The following is a 19441-nucleotide window of genomic DNA, read 5'->3' as shown; positions in this document are numbered from 1 at the left end:
TGTAGTTGAGTGGTTTTGATTGAATTTCTTAGTCCTGAGTTCTAGTTTGATTGCACTGTGGTCTGAGAGACAGTTTGTTATAATTTCTGTTCTTTTACTTTTGCTGAGGAGTGCCTTACTTCCAATTATGTGGTCAATTTTGGAATAAGTGTGATGTGGTGCTAAGAAGAATGTATATTCTGTTGCTTTTGGGTGGAGAGTTCTGTAGATGTCTATTAGGTCCGCTTGGTGCAGAGCTCAGTTCAATTCCTGGATATCCCTGTTAACTTTCTGTCTCGTTGATCTGTCTAATGTTGACAGTGGGGTGTTGAAGTCTCCCATTATTATTGTATGGAAGTCTAAGTTTCTTATACAAATGATTTTTAAAATACTCTGTTGTCTACTATATGTCTGTCTACTTACGTTCCTTGTGTGAGTAGACAAAGAACAATAAATAATAAATAGAAAGAATAGAAAGAGAAACAATCAGAAGCAGATCACAAAATTGGAAAGGCAAATGGGCAAATAAACACAGTAAAGTTGGTACATTTCCCCTATCAAATAGAAAAAAAGTAAAACCAAAATTATCATAAAGTCCTCATCAATTAGTAATTAATATTAAAAGAAAGCCATAAAATTAATAGATGATGAAAATATGTATTATTCATTTGCGATTAGTCTTCTGGGACATGGGGATTTTTTGCAGGAAGCTAGGGATCCCGAACGGAGGGTTGCAACAAGAATTCTATGCACTGTTGAAAATAAATGTAATGGTAGTGGAAATTGTCATAAACAAAATTCAGAAGTGTTATCTGCTGATATATTTCAAGAGTCTTAAAATCGCATGCATTATTTAGCTCGGCAATTATATGTCAAGAAAATGTCCTGAGGAAATGGTGTTAATTTTCTGCAATGATTTATTTACGATGATGTTTATAATTCATGAATAAAATTTAAAAGCAAATAAAAGTAACTTTAAAAAGGGCTGTTAGATGCTTCTAGCTGCTTATTCGAACAATTGCCCCTCTTCCTTCTTACTATAAAAACGCTGATTTCATTCTAGGTAGCATGATGACCAGCCTCCAGAACGGATTCTTGATTGGTCTTAATCATACAATCCCATTCTCATTGGCTAGATAATTATTTCCCAAACTCTATTCCAGTTAGAGATAGCTACATCACCCAGTTCTGGACCGTAAGATATAAGGAAAAATCTGTTGGACAGCTTCTGGGAAAAGACTTTTTTCCCAAAAAAAGGCAAGCTATTTTGACCTTGCCCCTGATTCCTGACTTTGACTATTGTATGAAGATATGATGCTTTGAGTTTTGCAATCATGAGGCCACAATTATGAGAACAAAACAGCAAGAGGTCCAAAATGAAGGATGAAAAGAGGCTGAGTCCTTGATAACATTGCTGATCTACCCAACAAGCAAAAAGGCTGCCTGTCTCCAGACTTCATTACGTAAATAAATATACTTATGGTTCATGTCACGGTTAAATTTTATGTTACTTTCAAGTTACTACATCTTAATTGACTCTGAGGTGAAATAATTTGCCCGGAGCAAAGATGGGACTCATGCCCATGTGTATATATATTACATATATATAAGCTTTAATGTCTCTTTTAATGTCCAACATGACCTAACCGCTGGCGATCTTTCCTTTGTACTGTGATCTTTTATCAATCATGTGGGTACCCCACTGTGGAACATAATGCCATGTGTAAAAACTTAAAATTAGTGCTTGTATCCCTTGATATCCCTGTGCCTTATTCTTTTCATTTTAAAAAATACAAAGGTAGGAATAAAGTGGGCTAGATAACTACTATGTTGTTTTCCAGCCACAGGTTCCTGTAACTGCCCAACCCCAAACCCTCCAAAGAGCTCCTAGTGCACTTAGAGAAAAATGAAAATTTCTCATAGACCTCAAGCCGCTATCTGGTCTGGTCCATACTTTTCTCTCTGACCTCTTTGTGTACCACCTTCCCTCTCATTCACCATACACTCATTGCACTAACCTTCCTCCTTTTCCTTCAAAATGCTTAGCTCATTTTCACCTTGGGACTCTGCACTAGTATCCTCTCCCCAGAGGGTGTCTTCTTAGGGAGACCTTTCCTTGTTTCATAATCTGAAGTAGCCACCCAGTTACCCTAATTTTATTCTTCTCATATCTTCACATCTAGATTCTTCATTTATCTTTGTATGTGTCTCAATTATATTTTTTCACTAATAATAGAAGGTAAGGTCCATGAGGGCAATTAATTTTGTCCGTTTTGCCATATCCATGGTGTCTACAACCATGCCTGCCACTTTGTAAGTGTTTAGTAAGCAACTGCTGAAAGAACAAAAATTACATAAAATAGGGTGTGAGTATGCAGAAACCATCTGCTAGCTGCTTGCTTCTGGCTTCTGTAGTCCCAGCTGCAGCCAAAATTTAATACCACCCCCAGGTTCAGGGACCAATAAGGGACCTGAGGAAAGAACAATTAAGCAGATCCAGACTTGAAAACAAGTAAGTTACATAAAGTCTCTGCCTTGCTGGTCATTTTGTTCTGATCTTTACCTTTAATTGGGATTTTAGACCCTCCCTGGTTCCCTATCCCTAAATTCTCCATTGCACAGCTTCCTCAGTAGTGCAGACCCTCTAGAACAGAGGCCTTCTTGATTCTTCTCTCTTTCTCATTTCTAAGACCTGATATCTGGCTCTTGAACACCATGTGGTTGGGCCTTGCTTTAGTTGACAGATTTCCCTAATGCTGAACAGTCCTCATGGGTCTCTGCATTACACATCTCTTCTTGAAATACTCTGTTATTTCATGGAAACTTCCCTTGATCCTGATCCTGCTAGGCTGACTTCATGCTGGAATCATGACTGCTCTTGCATGCTCTGTGGATCCCAGGTTTTAACTGCTGTACTGGATTAGTTATAAGTAGGGCCGACTCCCCTAATCTTGGCCTCTTTCAGTTGCTGGGTTGGTTCCTAAGATGCAACAAAAAAAAGTGTACTGAATAGGAGAACTTACCTTGGATAGCTCCTGTCCAGGACCACACCGTTGGCAGGTGACACACTGTCCCCATTGGTCCCAGTACTCATTTTCTTGGCAATCCATGGTGCGAAGGCTGTGGGTACAGAACACAAGAACTAGCAAGCTAGTGGGAAGGGACTATAAGTAGTGATTTCCATGTCACTTGGCTTCTGGGTCCGCTTAATCTAGTATCTAGATCTGAGATAGTAGGGCCAAGGAAGCCAACACAAAAAGAGTTAATGCTGATATAGCTCTGACCATGTGACATGAGCTCTTGTAAATGCTTTGCATGTAGTAACTCATTCAATTCTCAAGACAATCATATTAAGAATTATTGTTAGCTACATTTTACAGATGAAGAAACTGAGGCAAAGAGACCAAGCAATTTGCTCAAATTCACAGTCAGTGGCTATACCAGGAGCTGAATTTGTAAAGAGAATAATAAGACAAGGAGTTGGCTTCTGCCCAGGGGGTAAAGAATAATCACAATCCGTCATGTGCAAACAGATCATAACAATTTAGAAAGTACTTTCACATTCATTATTATTTGGTCTACACAACATCCGTGTGAGGTAAGCAGTATAGGGATTATCATCTTTATTTTATAATTGAGAAAGCTGAAACATGGTTTCTCTTTGCCAAAAGTGGCCTCAGTCCCTCTGAGGACCAATAGCTGCTGTAGCTTCTGTCTTAGGCAGAATGGGAGGGGAGAATGACCCAGCATGTAGACATATTTTGGTGCACAAAGGTGCACAGAAAGGGAAACATTACTCAGATAATAGTTCTTGGAATACAGATGCATATAGCAGTAGAGCTAGCCTTGGACTGAGAATTAGGATGTATAGATTCTAATCCTGGCTATAGGATAGCAAATAATCCTGCTGCTCAGGAGGAAGGGGTTTCCTAGTACATGGAACTTTCAGTGCTAAAATTGGAATAGTTCTGGGCAAAGTGAGATGGCGGTTCACCACACCTGGCTCTTACCCTTTCAACCTACAATCTGGGATGGATCACTTTATCTTTTTTGGCCTCAGTTACTTAATATAAGCAAAAAGGATAGTATGTTCTTCACCTACCATAGATAGCTCTTGGGAGGGTTAAAGGAGCTAAGGTCCATCAAGCCATTCTAAAGAGCTATACAAAATAAGACAGAGTTAAGTATGCAGAAAGGTTATCTTTTACAAAGAGGAATTTTAATGAAGGGGCTCAAGTAATTCATACAAGGGGCTTATCCTACTCAAAGAGAAATGTAGCATGAGGTTCTTTTACTTACTCATGACTTCATACTAGGGTGAATTTCAAGTGGTTTCCAAAGGTGCCAAAGTCCTAAATGTGTACTCTTAGCCAAAAGAGAGGAGAGTGTACATGTGTACCTTGAGAGACCACCACTCCTCCACTCAAAGGTCCCCCAAAGGTGATAGGTTAAGTAATTCCAGTTGGCATTCCATAAGTGCACCTTTTTTCCATCATCAACTGGGCCATTCTTTCCCATTCCTTCATTCCAAAGAAAGTGGGCTACAAGATCCATATTTGCATAAGATAAACATACTGTCTTCTGTGCTGATTTGATCGCTGGCCCATGGTGTTGGCCTCAGTAGGCATGCTTCCCTCCCCTTGCTATGCACTCTTCTCACTGAGAACAAAAAACATCAGTATTCTCATAGCCTTCATGACCAGGAAGTTAAATACCTCAGTAGCAGGGCCAGGATACTGTTCTGGACAACTTTCTCGTGTCCCTTTTTGCCCACAAAACAGAAAAACATTGGTAGGAACCAAGAAGTAGCCCTCCTCTTGAGCTAGGTTCCCAACATAGGCATTTAAAATCTCCAGCTGCTGTTGGCATTTGAGGGTCTGAGACATCCTATTTCATTCGGTTTCTAGAGCTCCACCCACCTAGTAAACATCATGTGTCCTAAACTCTGACATGTCTCTCTAACCAAGGCTTTGAAACCTCTGTGTAGGCAAGGCAGACTTGGTGCCAAAGCCCCATATCAAGACTTAGGAAATGAACAGAGGGCCTTTCCCTCCTGTCTTTCTCTCTTTCCTTCCTTCCTTCCTTCCTTCCTTCCTTCCTTCCTTCCTTCCTTCCTTCTTTCTTTCTTTCTTTCTTTCTTTCTTTCTTTCTTTCTTTCTTTCCTTCCTTCCTTCCTTCCTTCCTTCCTTCCTTCCTTCTGTCTTTCTTTATTCTTTCATTCTTTCTTTTCCTTCCTTCCTTCCTTCCTTCCTTCCTTCCTTCCTTCCTTCCTTCCTTCCTTCTTTTCTTCTTTCTTTCTTTCTTTTTTTTTGATGGAGTTTCGCTCTTGTCACAGTGCAATGGTACAGTCTTGGCTCACTGCAACCTCTTCCTCCTGGGTTCAAGTGATGTTCCTATCTCAGCCTCCCCAGTAGCTGGGATTACAGGTGCATGCCACCATGCCCAGCAAATTTTTGTATTTTTAGAGACAGGGTTTCATCATATTGGTCAGGCTGCTCTTGAACTCCTGACCTCAGGTGATCTGCCCACCTTGGCCTCCCAAAGTGCTGGGATTAAAGGCGTGAGCCACTGTGCCTAGCCTTCCCTCTTTTTTTCTCATACTGTTTATTCAAAGCGTACAAATTAAATTATCTTTCATTAGAAACTTAACAAATTGTCTTTGTTAAGGAGAACAAAATCATAGATTCTGGACTCTTTTGAAGAGGTCGGGGAGTATGTGTAAAACTACCTAATAAGGGTTAAATGTCATTACCTAGGGACAAAGTCAGACCTTATATGAATTTTTCCCTGTAATCAGCAGTTTCCTGTAGTATATGTAACTGCTTTTAAAATGAAAAAGTAAGAGAGAGTAATTATGTTTTCAGAAAATTAGAGTTACTCTGAGGTATTCCATACTGCAGCTAGACACTCTTCCAAAGTATCACAAAGGATGTGGCTGAATCCTCTAAACTTCTGGCTAAGTTGGCAATATATACAGACCTATACAATTCCCAAAAGTAGAGACCGCTGCATGTCCAGTGCTTAGCCCTTCACCTGGCACAGAGTGTGTACCTCAACAGTGCTTACTAATTGTTAGCTTGTCAACATGCCACATTCCCTGGACTATGGTTAACTGTGCATATGAATCTAGCAACATAGATCATTTCTCTTTCAGATAATGACTTTCCAAACAATAGTAGTAATCTCATATCAAGAAAAGAGCAAAACTCTTAGTTAGGGACATGTCAACTTGGGTTTGAATCTTAATTCTGCATCCTCAAACAAATGGTTTTACCTTTGTCAGCATCAGTTTCTTCATCTGCAAAATGGAGGTTCAAATAATATACTGCACAGTAATTTATAAAATTAAATGCAATAATACATGTTAAAGGACCAAGTATAAGGCTTGATACATATGAGACATTTGGTAATTAGTAGGTTCCCTTTCTTCTTTCCTCTTCAGAATAGTGAGATTTATAGTAAAAGGAGTGCACATTTGTCATTCTTGGGATGTGTGGGGAAGAAAAGGGACAGGCACCCAGGCTTCTTCATTGACCTTTTCAGCTGGAGCATGAAGGCCATGTTTAATATGGGTGCCACTATAGCAGTTTCCTCCTTATTAATCGCAACCACCAGTTACCTGATGCTTACGGAAAATATTTTTCATGATACCCTCAGTACCTAAGCCACCTTGGCTAAAATAAACATTGTTCTAAGTGTTTGCTGGATTTTTTTCATCAACACATTTCTGTATAGATTAACTCGGTCGACAAACGTTTGGAAACTTTTCTGAGATGACTGCCTTTGAAATGGAAGTGGAAAAGAAATAAAATCAGATTTGCAAATAAGTGAGGATGTTATTATGGATTTTATGAAATAGCACATCATGTTCCACAGAACAGTCCCTCACCTCCACAACCTAAGGTTGTGGCTGCTCAAGAAAATTTTTTTCACCACAACTCTGACATGGGGTTGTATTCTCTTTACATTACTGAGGGTTGGGGAGATGAAGTGAAGTGGCAGATGCCTCTTGTCTCAATCCCATGGAGTATAACACATGATGGGGTTCTGATTCTGCTAAAGTCCATCACCCACTCAGTTGTACTGTTTGTCAGCTACACCCTGAAATATTTTCTCCAACTTCCCAACTTTCCCAGAGAATATCTGATCTGTGTAACTCAGAAGTTACACAGATGAGGTAATGTGGAAGTGCTCTAAAAATTCATTTGGGTAACATGCCAGGATTTTTTGTCTGTCTGTTTCAGATTGCAGTACAACATATACATAGTAAGGAGCACAAAGATTAAGTAAATTAACAAATTTTTACATATGTACATGCCCATGTAAACATCACCCAGATAAATACACAGAACCTTTCTATTACCCCAGCAGGCTCCCTCATGCCCCTTCCTAGTCAATATCGCCTCCTCCCCAGGTAATTACAGCACTGGCTTCTATCATTACAATTAGTTATACCTGTCCTTGAAATTCACATAAATTTGAATCATACAAGATGCGCTCTTCTGTTTCTGATTTCTCTTGCTAAATATAATGTCTGTGACAGTTATCCATTATGTTTTGTGTAGAACATTTGTTAATTACTATTGTTGTGTAGTATCCTATTGTATGGATATACTACAATTTATATATATTTTTTGCAAACATTGGGCTGCTTTTAATTTGACCATTATATATTGAGTTGCTATACTATGGCCGATGGATTTTTTAAAGAGTACCAAGAAAATTCAATGAGAAAAAAAGTCTTTTCACAAAAGGGTGTTGGGGAAACTGGATATCCACATGCAAAAGAATCAAATTGGACCTCAACCTCACATCATATACAAAACTAAGTCACAATAGACTAAATCCCCAAATGTAAGAGTTAAAACTATAAAACTCTTATAAAAGTTTTCTTATAAGAAAATATAATAATTCTATAATTAATGTTTTTCTTATAAGAAAATATAGGTATAAATTTTTGTGACACTGGCAGTGGTTTCTTAGATATAACAACAAAAGCACAAACAACAAAAGAGAAAAACAGAACAATGACATGTCAACAAAATTTAAAAGTTAAAAATGTTTGTGCTTCAAAGGACACCATCAAGAAAGTGAAAAGACAATCCACATAATGGGAGAAAAAAATTTTCATATCACATATCTGATAAGAGACTTGTATCTAGAGTATACAAAAAACTCTTGCAAGTGAAATATAAAAAAGACAGATAATTTAAAAATGAGTAGAGAATTTGAATAGATATCACTCTAAGACTTACAAATGGCCCATAAATACATGAAACGATGGTCAGTGTTATTAGCAAAATAGGGAATGCAAATGAAAACCATAATAAGATAGCACTTTATATCCACTACCAAAAACAAAAACAAAAACAAAATAGCCTGCCAGGCATGGTGGCTCACTCCTGTAATCCCAGCACTTTGGGAGGCCAAGGCAGGTGGATCACCTGAGGTCAGGAGTTCAAGACCAGCCTGGCCAACATGGTGAAACCCGATCTCTACTAAAAATACAAAAATTAGCCAGGCATGGTGGCAGGCACCTGTAATCCCAGCTACTTGGGAGGCTGAGGCAGGAGAATCACTTGAACCTGCGAGGCAGAGGTTGCAGTGAGCCGAGATCGTGCCATTGCACTCCAGCCTGGGGGACAAGGATGTGGAGAAGCTGGAAGCCTTGTGTATTGCTGGCAAGAATACAAAATGATGCAGCCCCTTTGGAAAATAATTTTGCAGTTTCTCAAAATGTTAAACATCATGTTACAACATGACCCAGCAATTTCACTCCTAGGTGTAGATACCCAAAAGAATTAAAAACATATGTCCATATAAAAACCTGTAAACAAATGTTCCTAGCGCATTATTTATAATAGCCAAAAAGTGGGGAAAATCCACATGTTCATCAGCTGATGAATGGTAAACAAAATGTGATCTATCCTACAATGAAAATTATTCAGTCAGAGAAAAGAATGATGTGCTTCACGTATGCAGTAATATGAATGAACCTATGAAATGTCCAGAATAGGCAATCAATCATAAACTAGCTTTAGTGGTTATCAGGGCCAGGGGAGAAAGGGAAATGGGAAGCGACTACTTAATAGGTACAAGTTTCTTTCCAGGGTGATGAAAACACCCTGGAATTAGATAGTGGTGATGATCATGTGACTTTGTGAAATGCTAAAACCAGTGAATTACACACTTTAAAAGGGTAAATCTTCTAGTATGTGAATTATATCTCAGTTTAAAAGACGGTTCTTTAGCTTCATTTAATACTTTGAATTTATTATTCCAAAAGGATACTGCTTAAGTTAGCCCCCACAAAAAATGTTAAAGCTGCTATGAATATTTTTATATAGGCCCCCAAATATAATTTGATTCACCCAACTTCTCACCCAAACTTATCCAAGTATGTGTTGTATATGCATTGATTGTGTTTACAAGGGACAACAAGTGGCAATATGACTAGAGTTGTCTCCTTATTCTGCCTGTCTGTCATGTGGCTGCTCTTCCCAGCCATCCCCCTGTCCTGATTCCTCAAAAAATAATGTAGAAGATTAAGAATGCAAGCAGACAGGGAAGAGGAGAAACAATACAGCTGACATCAATACTAATCCCCAAATTAGTTAATCATGCCCTGAATAATTGATGTTAGCCAAGTTTCTGCTGGATGTGAGGTACCCAGGCTGCTGGGGGTACAGCTGCTTCTTGCTGCAGCTTGTGGCTGCTGCTCTTCTCAACTTGCACACATGCCTGTAGGGTGAAACATGCCCTCTCTATGTAGTATGGTAGGCAGTACAGAAAAATAAGTCTAAATTAAAGACTCAGCACTTCAGGATAATTGCTTTGCCTGGACAGTGCAGGAGGTGTGAGATTAAAAAGGGTGAAGAAGACAGCAGACGGTCTCCATGCCTTGCCCATTCCTCTCCTATGAGCCCATCCATCCACCCACACGCACAAGACAAAATCAATGCAGTTGTTCAACCTAGCCTTGAGAACACTGCTTGCTTGAAAATCAAGCTTCTAAAATGTACAGTGTCATCATTTCCAGATGTCTGGCCTGTAATTCAAATGTTGCTTTACCTTTTGGTGTTGGCACTCAGCCTTTCCCTTTTCTGATCTGACCCAAGGTCACTTCTATCCAAGGTTTATATTGTCTATAACCTCCTTCCAAACTATCAAACATCATATCTTCCTTCTGCCCCACTATTTGTAAAGTTTGCTTTTCCTGTATTAGCTTGGCATAGTGGATGGTCCTAGTCTCAGCTCTGCCATCAGGAGAATATTCCTTCCAAATGCTGGAGTCAAGTTCCCCATTCATACCACGAGGGAGTTGGTTTGACTAATCTCTTAGACCAGTGGTTCTCAGTCTTGGTTGCACCTTGGGAGTACCAAAAAATAGTGACACCTGGGTCCCTCCCCTAAGATTCTGTTGTAATTAGTCAAAAATGCGGCATGAGCACGTGACATTTTACAGTTCACCAAGTGATTCTCATGGGCAGTCAATGTTGAAAATCACAGTTTTAAGGGTTCTTTTAGCTCTGACATTGTCTGTTTCGCCTGAAAATAAAGTGCAGTCAGAAAAAAAGGTTTTTCTGTGTCTCTCTCCCATATTGAGAGAGAATCTGTGGAGGGAGAAACCTGGGGCCTACCCATTTTTTTCTAGGGAGAATAGAAAATAAAGATAAAGGGGATAAAACATGTTAGATCATGTCATTTCCAGCCTCAAAAGCCATTGATGGCTCCACCTTCATTCATAATAACACACAAGTCCTACATAGTTTTGGATGTAACTTCAAAAATGAATGGGTATGTAGAAACATAAAATATACACAGTGATGTATGGCATACAAAATTAAGTTCTTATAATGGCCAATGGAGACCTTAGATAATATGCCTACCTCAGCTTCCCCCATTATTTCTTGACCTTATGTTCTACTACTCTTTTCCTTATTATCTTCACTCGAGCCATGCTGGCCTCCTTGTTGATCTTCAAACTAACGAGAAATACCTTCATCTTAAGGCCTTCACATCTGCTGTTCACTCAAGTGGGAATGTTCTTCCCCAGATATCTGCATGGCTACCTCCCTCATCTTCTTCAGTTCTTTTTTCATATAGTCTTCTCAGTCAGACTTCTCTGAGCACTGTTCCAAATTTTCACCTTCTTTCCAGAATTCCTATCCCCATTTCCCATTTTATTCTTTTCCATAGCACATATGACTTTCTGACATATCATACATCTTATGTACTTTATTGCTTGTTTCTTCCCCAGTTAGAATGTAAATGCTGTGAGACTATGGTACGTATTTTGTTGGCTACTTCATCATCAGTGCTTACAATAGTGCCTGGCACACAGTAGGCATTAAACAAATATTAGTTGAATGAGAAAATATTGAGAATCTACAGAATACTGGGTGGATCACATGAGGTCAGGAGTTCAAGACCAGCCTGGCCAACATGGTGAAACCACGACTCCACTAAAAGTACAAAAATTAGCCAGGTGTGGTTGCACACACCTGTAATTCCGGCTACTTGGGAAGCTGAGGCACAAGAATTGCTTGAACCCGGGAGGTTGAGGTTGCCATAAACCAAGATTGTGCCACTGCACTCCACCCTGGGTAACAAAGCGAGACTTCGTCTCAAATAAATAAATGAATAAATACATTAAAGAAGAAGATCACATGTTGAGGAAGGAACAGACAGATCTGAGATTTTGCTCAAGATCTCGGTAAAGAAGTAGAGCTGGGGCATCATCATGGCAGATGGGAGGCAGGACTAAATTGAAGTTCCAACTCGGATGGACAGAGCCATGTCAGGAGGTTTTCATCATGCATTTTAGCTCCAGGATGACTGCAAGAACAAGCCAGCGATCTCGAGAGGACCCACAGACACTCTTAAGGAAGTGGACTGCTCCTGCAGGACCCAGGAGACACTCCAAATACTGTGAGTATTCCAACAGCAGAAGTGGGAAAGGGAGATCCTCCATTCCTTAACACACACCCACACTGAGGAAACTGAAGGTCTAATTTGCAGAAGTTTCTGACTTTACCTGGAGCTGAGTCAATTTAGAGAGCCAAGCAAAATACAGGGGTAGAGGAAGCAGAGATAAAGCCCCAGGAGTTTCCTGGGTTCCCAAGCAGGACTGTAACCACAGGGAACCTTCGCAAGGGTGGCCAGAGGCACAGGGGAAAATGCCACAGGGGAAAATGCCACAGGGGAAAATGCCACAGGGAAAAGAAAGTCTCCAGCTGAACTTTGTAACAATTTGAATCAGGAGAGAAGCATCCTGGCCAGAACTTTGGGTAGGGCATGAATCTGGTGTGAAGACTCTACAGGAGGGTGAAGAACCAAAGCCTTTTCTTTCACAGCTGAGAGGTGGGTAACCTGGGGTAGGTTCTCAAGCCCTACTCACTCATTGTCTGGAAACAAACTTGGGACTGTTAAGGGGGCACAGTGGGAGTGAGACTGGCCCTTTGGGTTGCATGGGAGCTGGGTGAGTCCTGTGACTGCCGACTTTGATCCACTTTCCTAACCACCTGCATGACCCGGCAGAAGCAGCCATAATCCCCCTAGGTACACAACTCCATGGATCTGGGAACTTCACCCTCACCCCCACAGCAGCCGCAGCAAGACCTGTCCAAGGAGAGTCTGAGCTCAGACATCCTTAGCCCTATCCCCACCTCATGGGCCTTCCCTACCCAGCATGGTAGCCGAAGACAAAGGGCATATACTCTTGAGAGTTCTAGGGCCCCGTGTATCACTGGTTCCTCTCCATACTACCAAAGCTGATGCTCTCTGAAAAGCACCACAACCTGGCAGGAGGCCAACCACCACAAAAATGGAATATTAAAGCACCAAATCTAAGAACTGTCACAGAGACCATTTCATCTCCTGACACCTCCACCAGAACAGGTGCTGGTATCCACAGCTGATAGATCCATAGATTGTTCACATCACAGGACTCTGTGCAGACAACCCCCAGTACCAGCCCACAGCCAGATAGACTTGCTGGGTGACTAGACTCAGAAGAGATACAGCAATCACTGCTGCTTGGCTCACAGGAAGCCATGTACATGGGTAAAGGGGGAGAGTATCACATCAAGGGAACACCCCAGGGGACAAAAGAATCTGAACAACAGCCTTCAGCCCTAGACCTTCCCACTGACAGAGTCTATGCAAATGAGAAGGAACCAAAAAACCAACTCTGGTAATATGAAAAAACAAGGCTCTTTAACACCCCCAAAAAAATCACACTAGCTCACCAGCAATGGACCCAAACCAAGACGAAATCTCTGACTTACCTGAAAAAGAATTCAGGAGATTAGTTATTAAGCAAATCAGGGAGGCAGCAGAGAAAGGTGAAGTCCAATGCAAGGAAATCTAAAAAATGATACAAGAGGTGAAGGGAGAAATATTCAAGGAAATAGATAGCATAAAGAAAAAACAATAAAAACTTCAGGAAACAATGGACAAACTTTTAGAAATGCGAAATGCTCTGGAAAGTCTCAGCAATAGAATTGAACAAGTAGAAGAAAAATTCACGGCTCAAAGACAAGGTCTTCGTATTAACCCAATCCAACAAAGACAAAGGAAAAGCAGAATAAGAAAATATGAACAAAGACTCCAAAAGTCTGGGATTATGTTAAATGACCATACTTAAGAATAATCAGTGTTCCTGAGGAAGAAGAGAAATCTAAAAGTTTGGAAAACATATTTGTGGCAATAACAGAGAAAAACTTCCCCAGCCTTGGTAGAGATCTAGACATCCAAATACAAGAAGCACAAAGAACACCTGGGAAATTCATCTCAAAAAGATCATTGCCTAGGCACATTGTCATCAGGTTATCTAAAGTTAAGACAAAGGAAAGAATCTTAAGACCTGTGAGATGGGAAGGGAAAGGAAGAGGAGGGAAGGGAAGGGAAGGGGAGGGGAGGACAGGGGAAAGGAGGAGAGAAGAGGAGAGGGGAGGGGAGGGGAGGGAAAGGGTAAAAGCACCAGGTAACCCACAAAGCAAAACCTATCAGATTAACAGCAAATTTCTCAGCAGAAACCCTAAAAGCTAGAAGGAATTTGGGTCCTATATTCAGCCTCCTAAAAATATACAACTATCAGCCAGGAATGTTGTATCCACTGAAAGTAAGCATCATACATGAAGGAAAGATACAGTCTTCTTCAGACAAACAAATGCTGAGAGAATTCACCACTACCAAACGACCAGCTGAACTTTGTAACAATTTGAATCAGGAGAGAAGCATCCTTGAAAGGAGCTTTAAATCTTGAAACAAATCCTGGAAACACATAAAAACGGAAACTCTTTAAAGCATAAATCATACAGGTCCTATAAAACAAAAATAAAATTCAAAAATAACAAAAAAGCAAGATACACAGGCAACAAATAGCACAATGGATGCAATGGTACCTCACATCTCAATACTAACATTGAATGCAAATGGCCTAAATGCTCCACTTAAGAAATACAGGACTGCAGAAAGGATAAAAACTCACCAACCAATTATCTGCTGACTTCAGGAGACTCACCTAACACATAAGGACTCACATAACCTTAAAGAAAAGGGATGGAAAAAGGCGTTTCATGCAAATGGACACCAAAAGTGAGCAGAGGTAGCTATTCTTATATCAGACAAAACAAACCTTAAAGCAGCAGCACTTAAAAGAGATAAAGAGGGACATTATATAATCATACAAGTCCTTGTCCAACAGAAAAATATCACAATCCTAAACATATATGCAAATAATACCAGAGCTTCCAAATTTATAAAACAATTACTAACAGACCTAAGAAGTGAGATACACAGCAACACAATGATAGTGGTGGACTTCAATACTCTACTGACAGCACTAGACAGGTCATCAACAGAGAAAGTCAACAAAGAAACAATAGATTTAACTATACCTTGGAATAAATGGAATTAACAGATATGTATAGAACATTTCATTCAACAACCACAGAATACACATTCTATTCAACAGCACGTGGAACTTTCTCCAAGATAGGCCATATGATAGGCCTTAAAACGAGTCTCCATAAATTTAAGAAAACTGAAATTATATCAAGCACTCTGTCAGACCAAAGTGGAATAAAACTGGAAATCAACTCCAAAAGGAACCTTCAAAGCCATGCGAATACATGGAAATTACATAACCTGCTCCTGAATGATCATTGGGTCAAATACAAAATCAAGATGGAAATTAAAAATATTCTTAGAACTGAATGACATTAACAACACAACTTATCAAAAGGATACAGCGAAGGTGGTGCTAAGAGGAAAGTTCATAGCCCTAAACATCTACAAGGAAATGAATGAAAGAGCACAAACTGATATTCTGAGGTCATGCCTCAAGGAACTAGAGAAAAAAGAACAAACCAAACCCAAACTCAGCAAAAGAAAGGAAACAACCAAGATCAGAGTGGAACTAAATGAAATTGAAACAACAACAAAAAAAAACACATGAAAGATAAATACAACAAAAAGCTGTTTTTTTGAAAGACAAATAAAATTGATACACCATTAGCAAGATTAACCAAAAAAAGAAGGGAGAAAATCCAAACAACCTCATTAAGAAACAAAAGGGGTAGGACTGACACCACTGAAATACAAAAGATCATTCCAGGCTACTGTGAACATCATTACACACATAAAGTAGAAAACCTAGAAGAGATGGATAAATTCCCGGAAAAATACAACCCCCCTAGCTTAAATCAGGAAGAATTATATATCCTGAACAGACCAATAACAGGCAAATATATTGAAATGGTAATTAAAACATTACCACCACCACCAACAACAAAAAGTACAGGATCAGATGGATTCACAAGATTTCTAGAAGACATTCAAAGAACAATTGGTACCAGTCCTTATGACACTATTCCACAAGATAGAGAAAGAGGGAAGCCATCCTAATTCATTGTATGAATCATCCTATTACCTAAACCAGAAAAGGACATAACCAAAACAGAAAACTACAGACTGATATCCCTTGATGAACATAGATGCTAAAATCCTAACACAATACTAGCTAATTGAATTCAACAACATATCAAAAATATAATCCACCATGATCAAGTGAGTTTCATACCAGGGATGCAGGGATGGTATAGCATACACAAGGTAATAAATGTGATATATCCCATAAACAGAATTTGAAACAAAAGAAATCACATGATCATCTCATTACATGAAGAAAAAGCATTCAACAAAGTCCAGCATCCCTTTATGATTAAAACTCTCAACAAAATCGGCATACAAGGGACATACCTCAATGTAATAAAAGCCATCTATGACAAACCCACAGCCAACATAATATTGAATGGGGAAAAGTTGAAAGCATTCCCTCTGAGGACTGGAATAAGACAAGCATGCCCACTCTCACCAATCCTTTTCAACATAGTACTGGATGTCCTCTCCAGAGCAACCAGACAAGAGAAAGAAATGAAGTGCATTCAAACTGTTAAAGAGGAAGTCAAACTGTCACTATTTGCTGATGATATGATCATTTACCTTGGAAATCCTAAAGACTCCTTCAGAAAGCTCCTAGAGCTGATAAAATAATTCAATAAAGTTTCCAGATACAAGATTAAAGTACAGAATTCAGTAGCTCTCCTATACACCAACAGAGACCAAGTGGAGAATCAAATCAAGAACTCAACCCCTTTTACAACAGCTGCAAAAAAAAATAAATAAATACTTAGGAATATATCTAACCAAGGGGGCAAAAAACCTCTACAAGAAAAAATACACAACACTGTTGAAAGAAATCAAAGACGATGCAGACAAATGGAAACATCCCATGCTCGTGGATGGGTAGAATCAATATTGTGAAAATGACCACACTACCAAAAGCAGTCTGTAAATTCAACTCAATTCTCATCAAAATACCACCATCATTCTTCACAGAATTAGAAAAAAACAATTCTAAAATTCACGTGGAACCAAAAAAGAGCCCACATAACCAAAACAAGACTGAGCAAAAAGAACAAATCTGGAGGCGTCATCACACTACCTGATTTCATACTCTACTATAAGGACATAGTCACCAAAACAGCATGGTACTGGTATATAAATAGGCAAATAGACCAAGGGAATGAAACAGAAAACCCAGAAATAACCTCAAATACTTGCAGCCAACTGATCTTTGACAAAGCAAACAAAAACATAAAGTGGGAAAAAGGACACCCTTTCAACAAATGGTGCTGGGGTAATTAGCAAGCCACACATAGGAGAACTAAACTGGAATGTCATCTCTCACATTATACAAAAATCAACTCAAGACAGATTAAGGACTTAAACCTAAAACTCGAATCTATAAAAATTCTAGAAGATAACATTGAAAAAACCCTTTGAGACACTGGCTTAGGCAATGATTTCATGATTAAGAACCCAAAAGCAAATGCAATAAAAACAAAGATAAGTAGCTGGGACTTAATTAAAGTAAAGAGCTTTTGCATGGCAAAAGAAACAGTCAGCAGAGTAAACAGACAACTGACAGGGTGGGAGAAAATCTGCACAATATATACATCTGACAAAGGACTAATATCCAGAATCTACAATGAACTCAAAAAAATCAGGAAGAAAAAACAAACAATCCCATCAAAACATAGGCTAAGGATATAAATAGACAATTCTCAAAAAAAGATACACAAATGGCCGACAAACATGAAAAAGTGCTCAACATCACTAATGATTGGGGAAATGCAAATCAAAACCACAATGTAATACTGCCTCACTTTTGCAAAAATGGCCATAATCCAAAAATTAAAAAACAATAGATGCGGGTGTGGATGTGGTGAACAGGCAACACTTCTACACTGTTGGTAGAAATGTAAACTAGTACAGCCACTTTGAAAAACAGTGTAAATATTCCTTAAAGAACTAAAAAGAATCATATGTGTATATATACACACACACATATATATACACATATATGTGTATGTATATATATACACATATATGTATATGTAGACATACATGTGCATATATGTACTTATATGTGCATGTACATATACACATATATGTCTGCACATATATGCACACATATATGTGTATGTGCATGCACACATATATGTACATATAAGTGCATGTATAACGCACATACATATGTGTATGTATATGTACGCATATATGTCTATACATGTATGTGCATATATGTACAATGTGTGTATATGCACATATATGTCTGTGTACATATGTGTGTATATATATGGATGAGATTCGAGAGTATTATTCTTAGTGAAGTAACTCATGAATGGAAAACCAAACACTATGTTTCCACTGATATGTGGGAGCTAAACTATGAGGATGCAAAGGCATAAGAATGACACAGTGGACTTTGGGGACTTGGAGGGAAGGGAATGGGGGTGGCGAGGGATAAAATACTACAAATAGGGTGCAGTGTATACTGCTCCAGTGATGTATGCACCAAAATCTCACAAATCACCACTAAAGAACGTATCCATGTAACCAAATACTACCTGTACCCCAATAACTTATGGAATTTTTTTAATTAATAGGTTAAAAAATACTGAGGCTCAGAGGGAACGTATACAACTATCTTTATTTGGCTAGTAAGAAGCAAGACAGAACTCAAAGGTAATTTAGAAGCTATGAGTCTGGCACACTTTTCAAGGCAGTATGGAACTCTAAAATAGAGAATGGAGGTCCCCCCAGTCTTCACTGAAATTTTTTCCTCAGTGATATTTTAGGATGGGCAGAAAAGCATTTTGTGAATGTTAACCTAAGTGCATTTTAAATAATGATTTGAGAGTGTTACTGCCCAAGCCTTAGGAGATAAGGGCCAGGTCAAAGGTGGTTACAATAGGAACAGAGAGGAATGATGGTGGGAGATACAAACCTTACAAAACTGAGGACAAACAGAATGACCAGAGTCAGAGAAGATTCTGAGAGTTCCTGCCTGGGAAACCAGAAGAATCCAAGTGCCATGAGAAGCGTGAAAGGAGAGCTGCTTGGTAAAAGAAAAGAAAATGCACTGTTTTTCAATTATTTTCAGTATAGAGAAGTTGAAGCGGACAGAGGAACATTTCAATGGTCATGCCCAACAAGCATATACAATATGTGAAACATAAGGTGAAGTTGGAGACGTGTCAAATGCATAAAAACACCAGAATAACAGTTCTTGCTTATAGCAGCACATCAGAATCATATGGAGCACTGAAAAAAATCCTATGCTACAGATCAATTAAATAAAAACCTCTGGGGTTTGATAACCACTGGCCTAAGTAAATCATGGCAGAAGTTAAATCATGGGTAAAGAAGAATGGCTGGGCACTGTGGCTCCTGCCAGCAATCCCAGTACTTTGGGAGGTCGAGGCAGGTGGATCACTTGAGTTCAAGGAGTTCAAGACCAGTCTGGCCAAAAACGCGAAACACTGTATCTACTAAAAATACAAAAATGAGCCAGGCATGGTGGTGCACGCCTGTAGTCCCAGCAACTTGC

General features: G+C 39.2%; 1 protein-coding gene across 2 annotated transcripts in view; it reads right to left on the bottom strand.

Moving 5' to 3' along the window:
• The window catches only part of EDA2R (ectodysplasin A2 receptor), a 41991-nt gene that overhangs the window by 15631 nt on the left and 6919 nt on the right, over positions 1 to 19441 (bottom strand). For both annotated transcript variants that reach the window (XM_011961285.1, XM_011961284.1), the window contains exon 2: positions 3003 to 3099. In XM_011961285.1, the coding sequence (XP_011816675.1) occupies positions 3003 to 3089 (87 nt within the window). In that variant the 5' untranslated portion in view covers positions 3090 to 3099. The remainder of the gene's footprint in view (positions 1 to 3002; positions 3100 to 19441) is intronic.

This window comes from Colobus angolensis, unplaced genomic scaffold (genome assembly GCF_000951035.1).
Source record: "Colobus angolensis palliatus isolate OR3802 unplaced genomic scaffold, Cang.pa_1.0 Scaffold545, whole genome shotgun sequence".
Classification (NCBI taxonomy): Eukaryota; Metazoa; Chordata; class Mammalia; order Primates; family Cercopithecidae; genus Colobus; species Colobus angolensis.
Note: the sequence above shows the minus strand (reverse complement) of the source record. Positions and strands in the feature narration are given on the sequence as shown.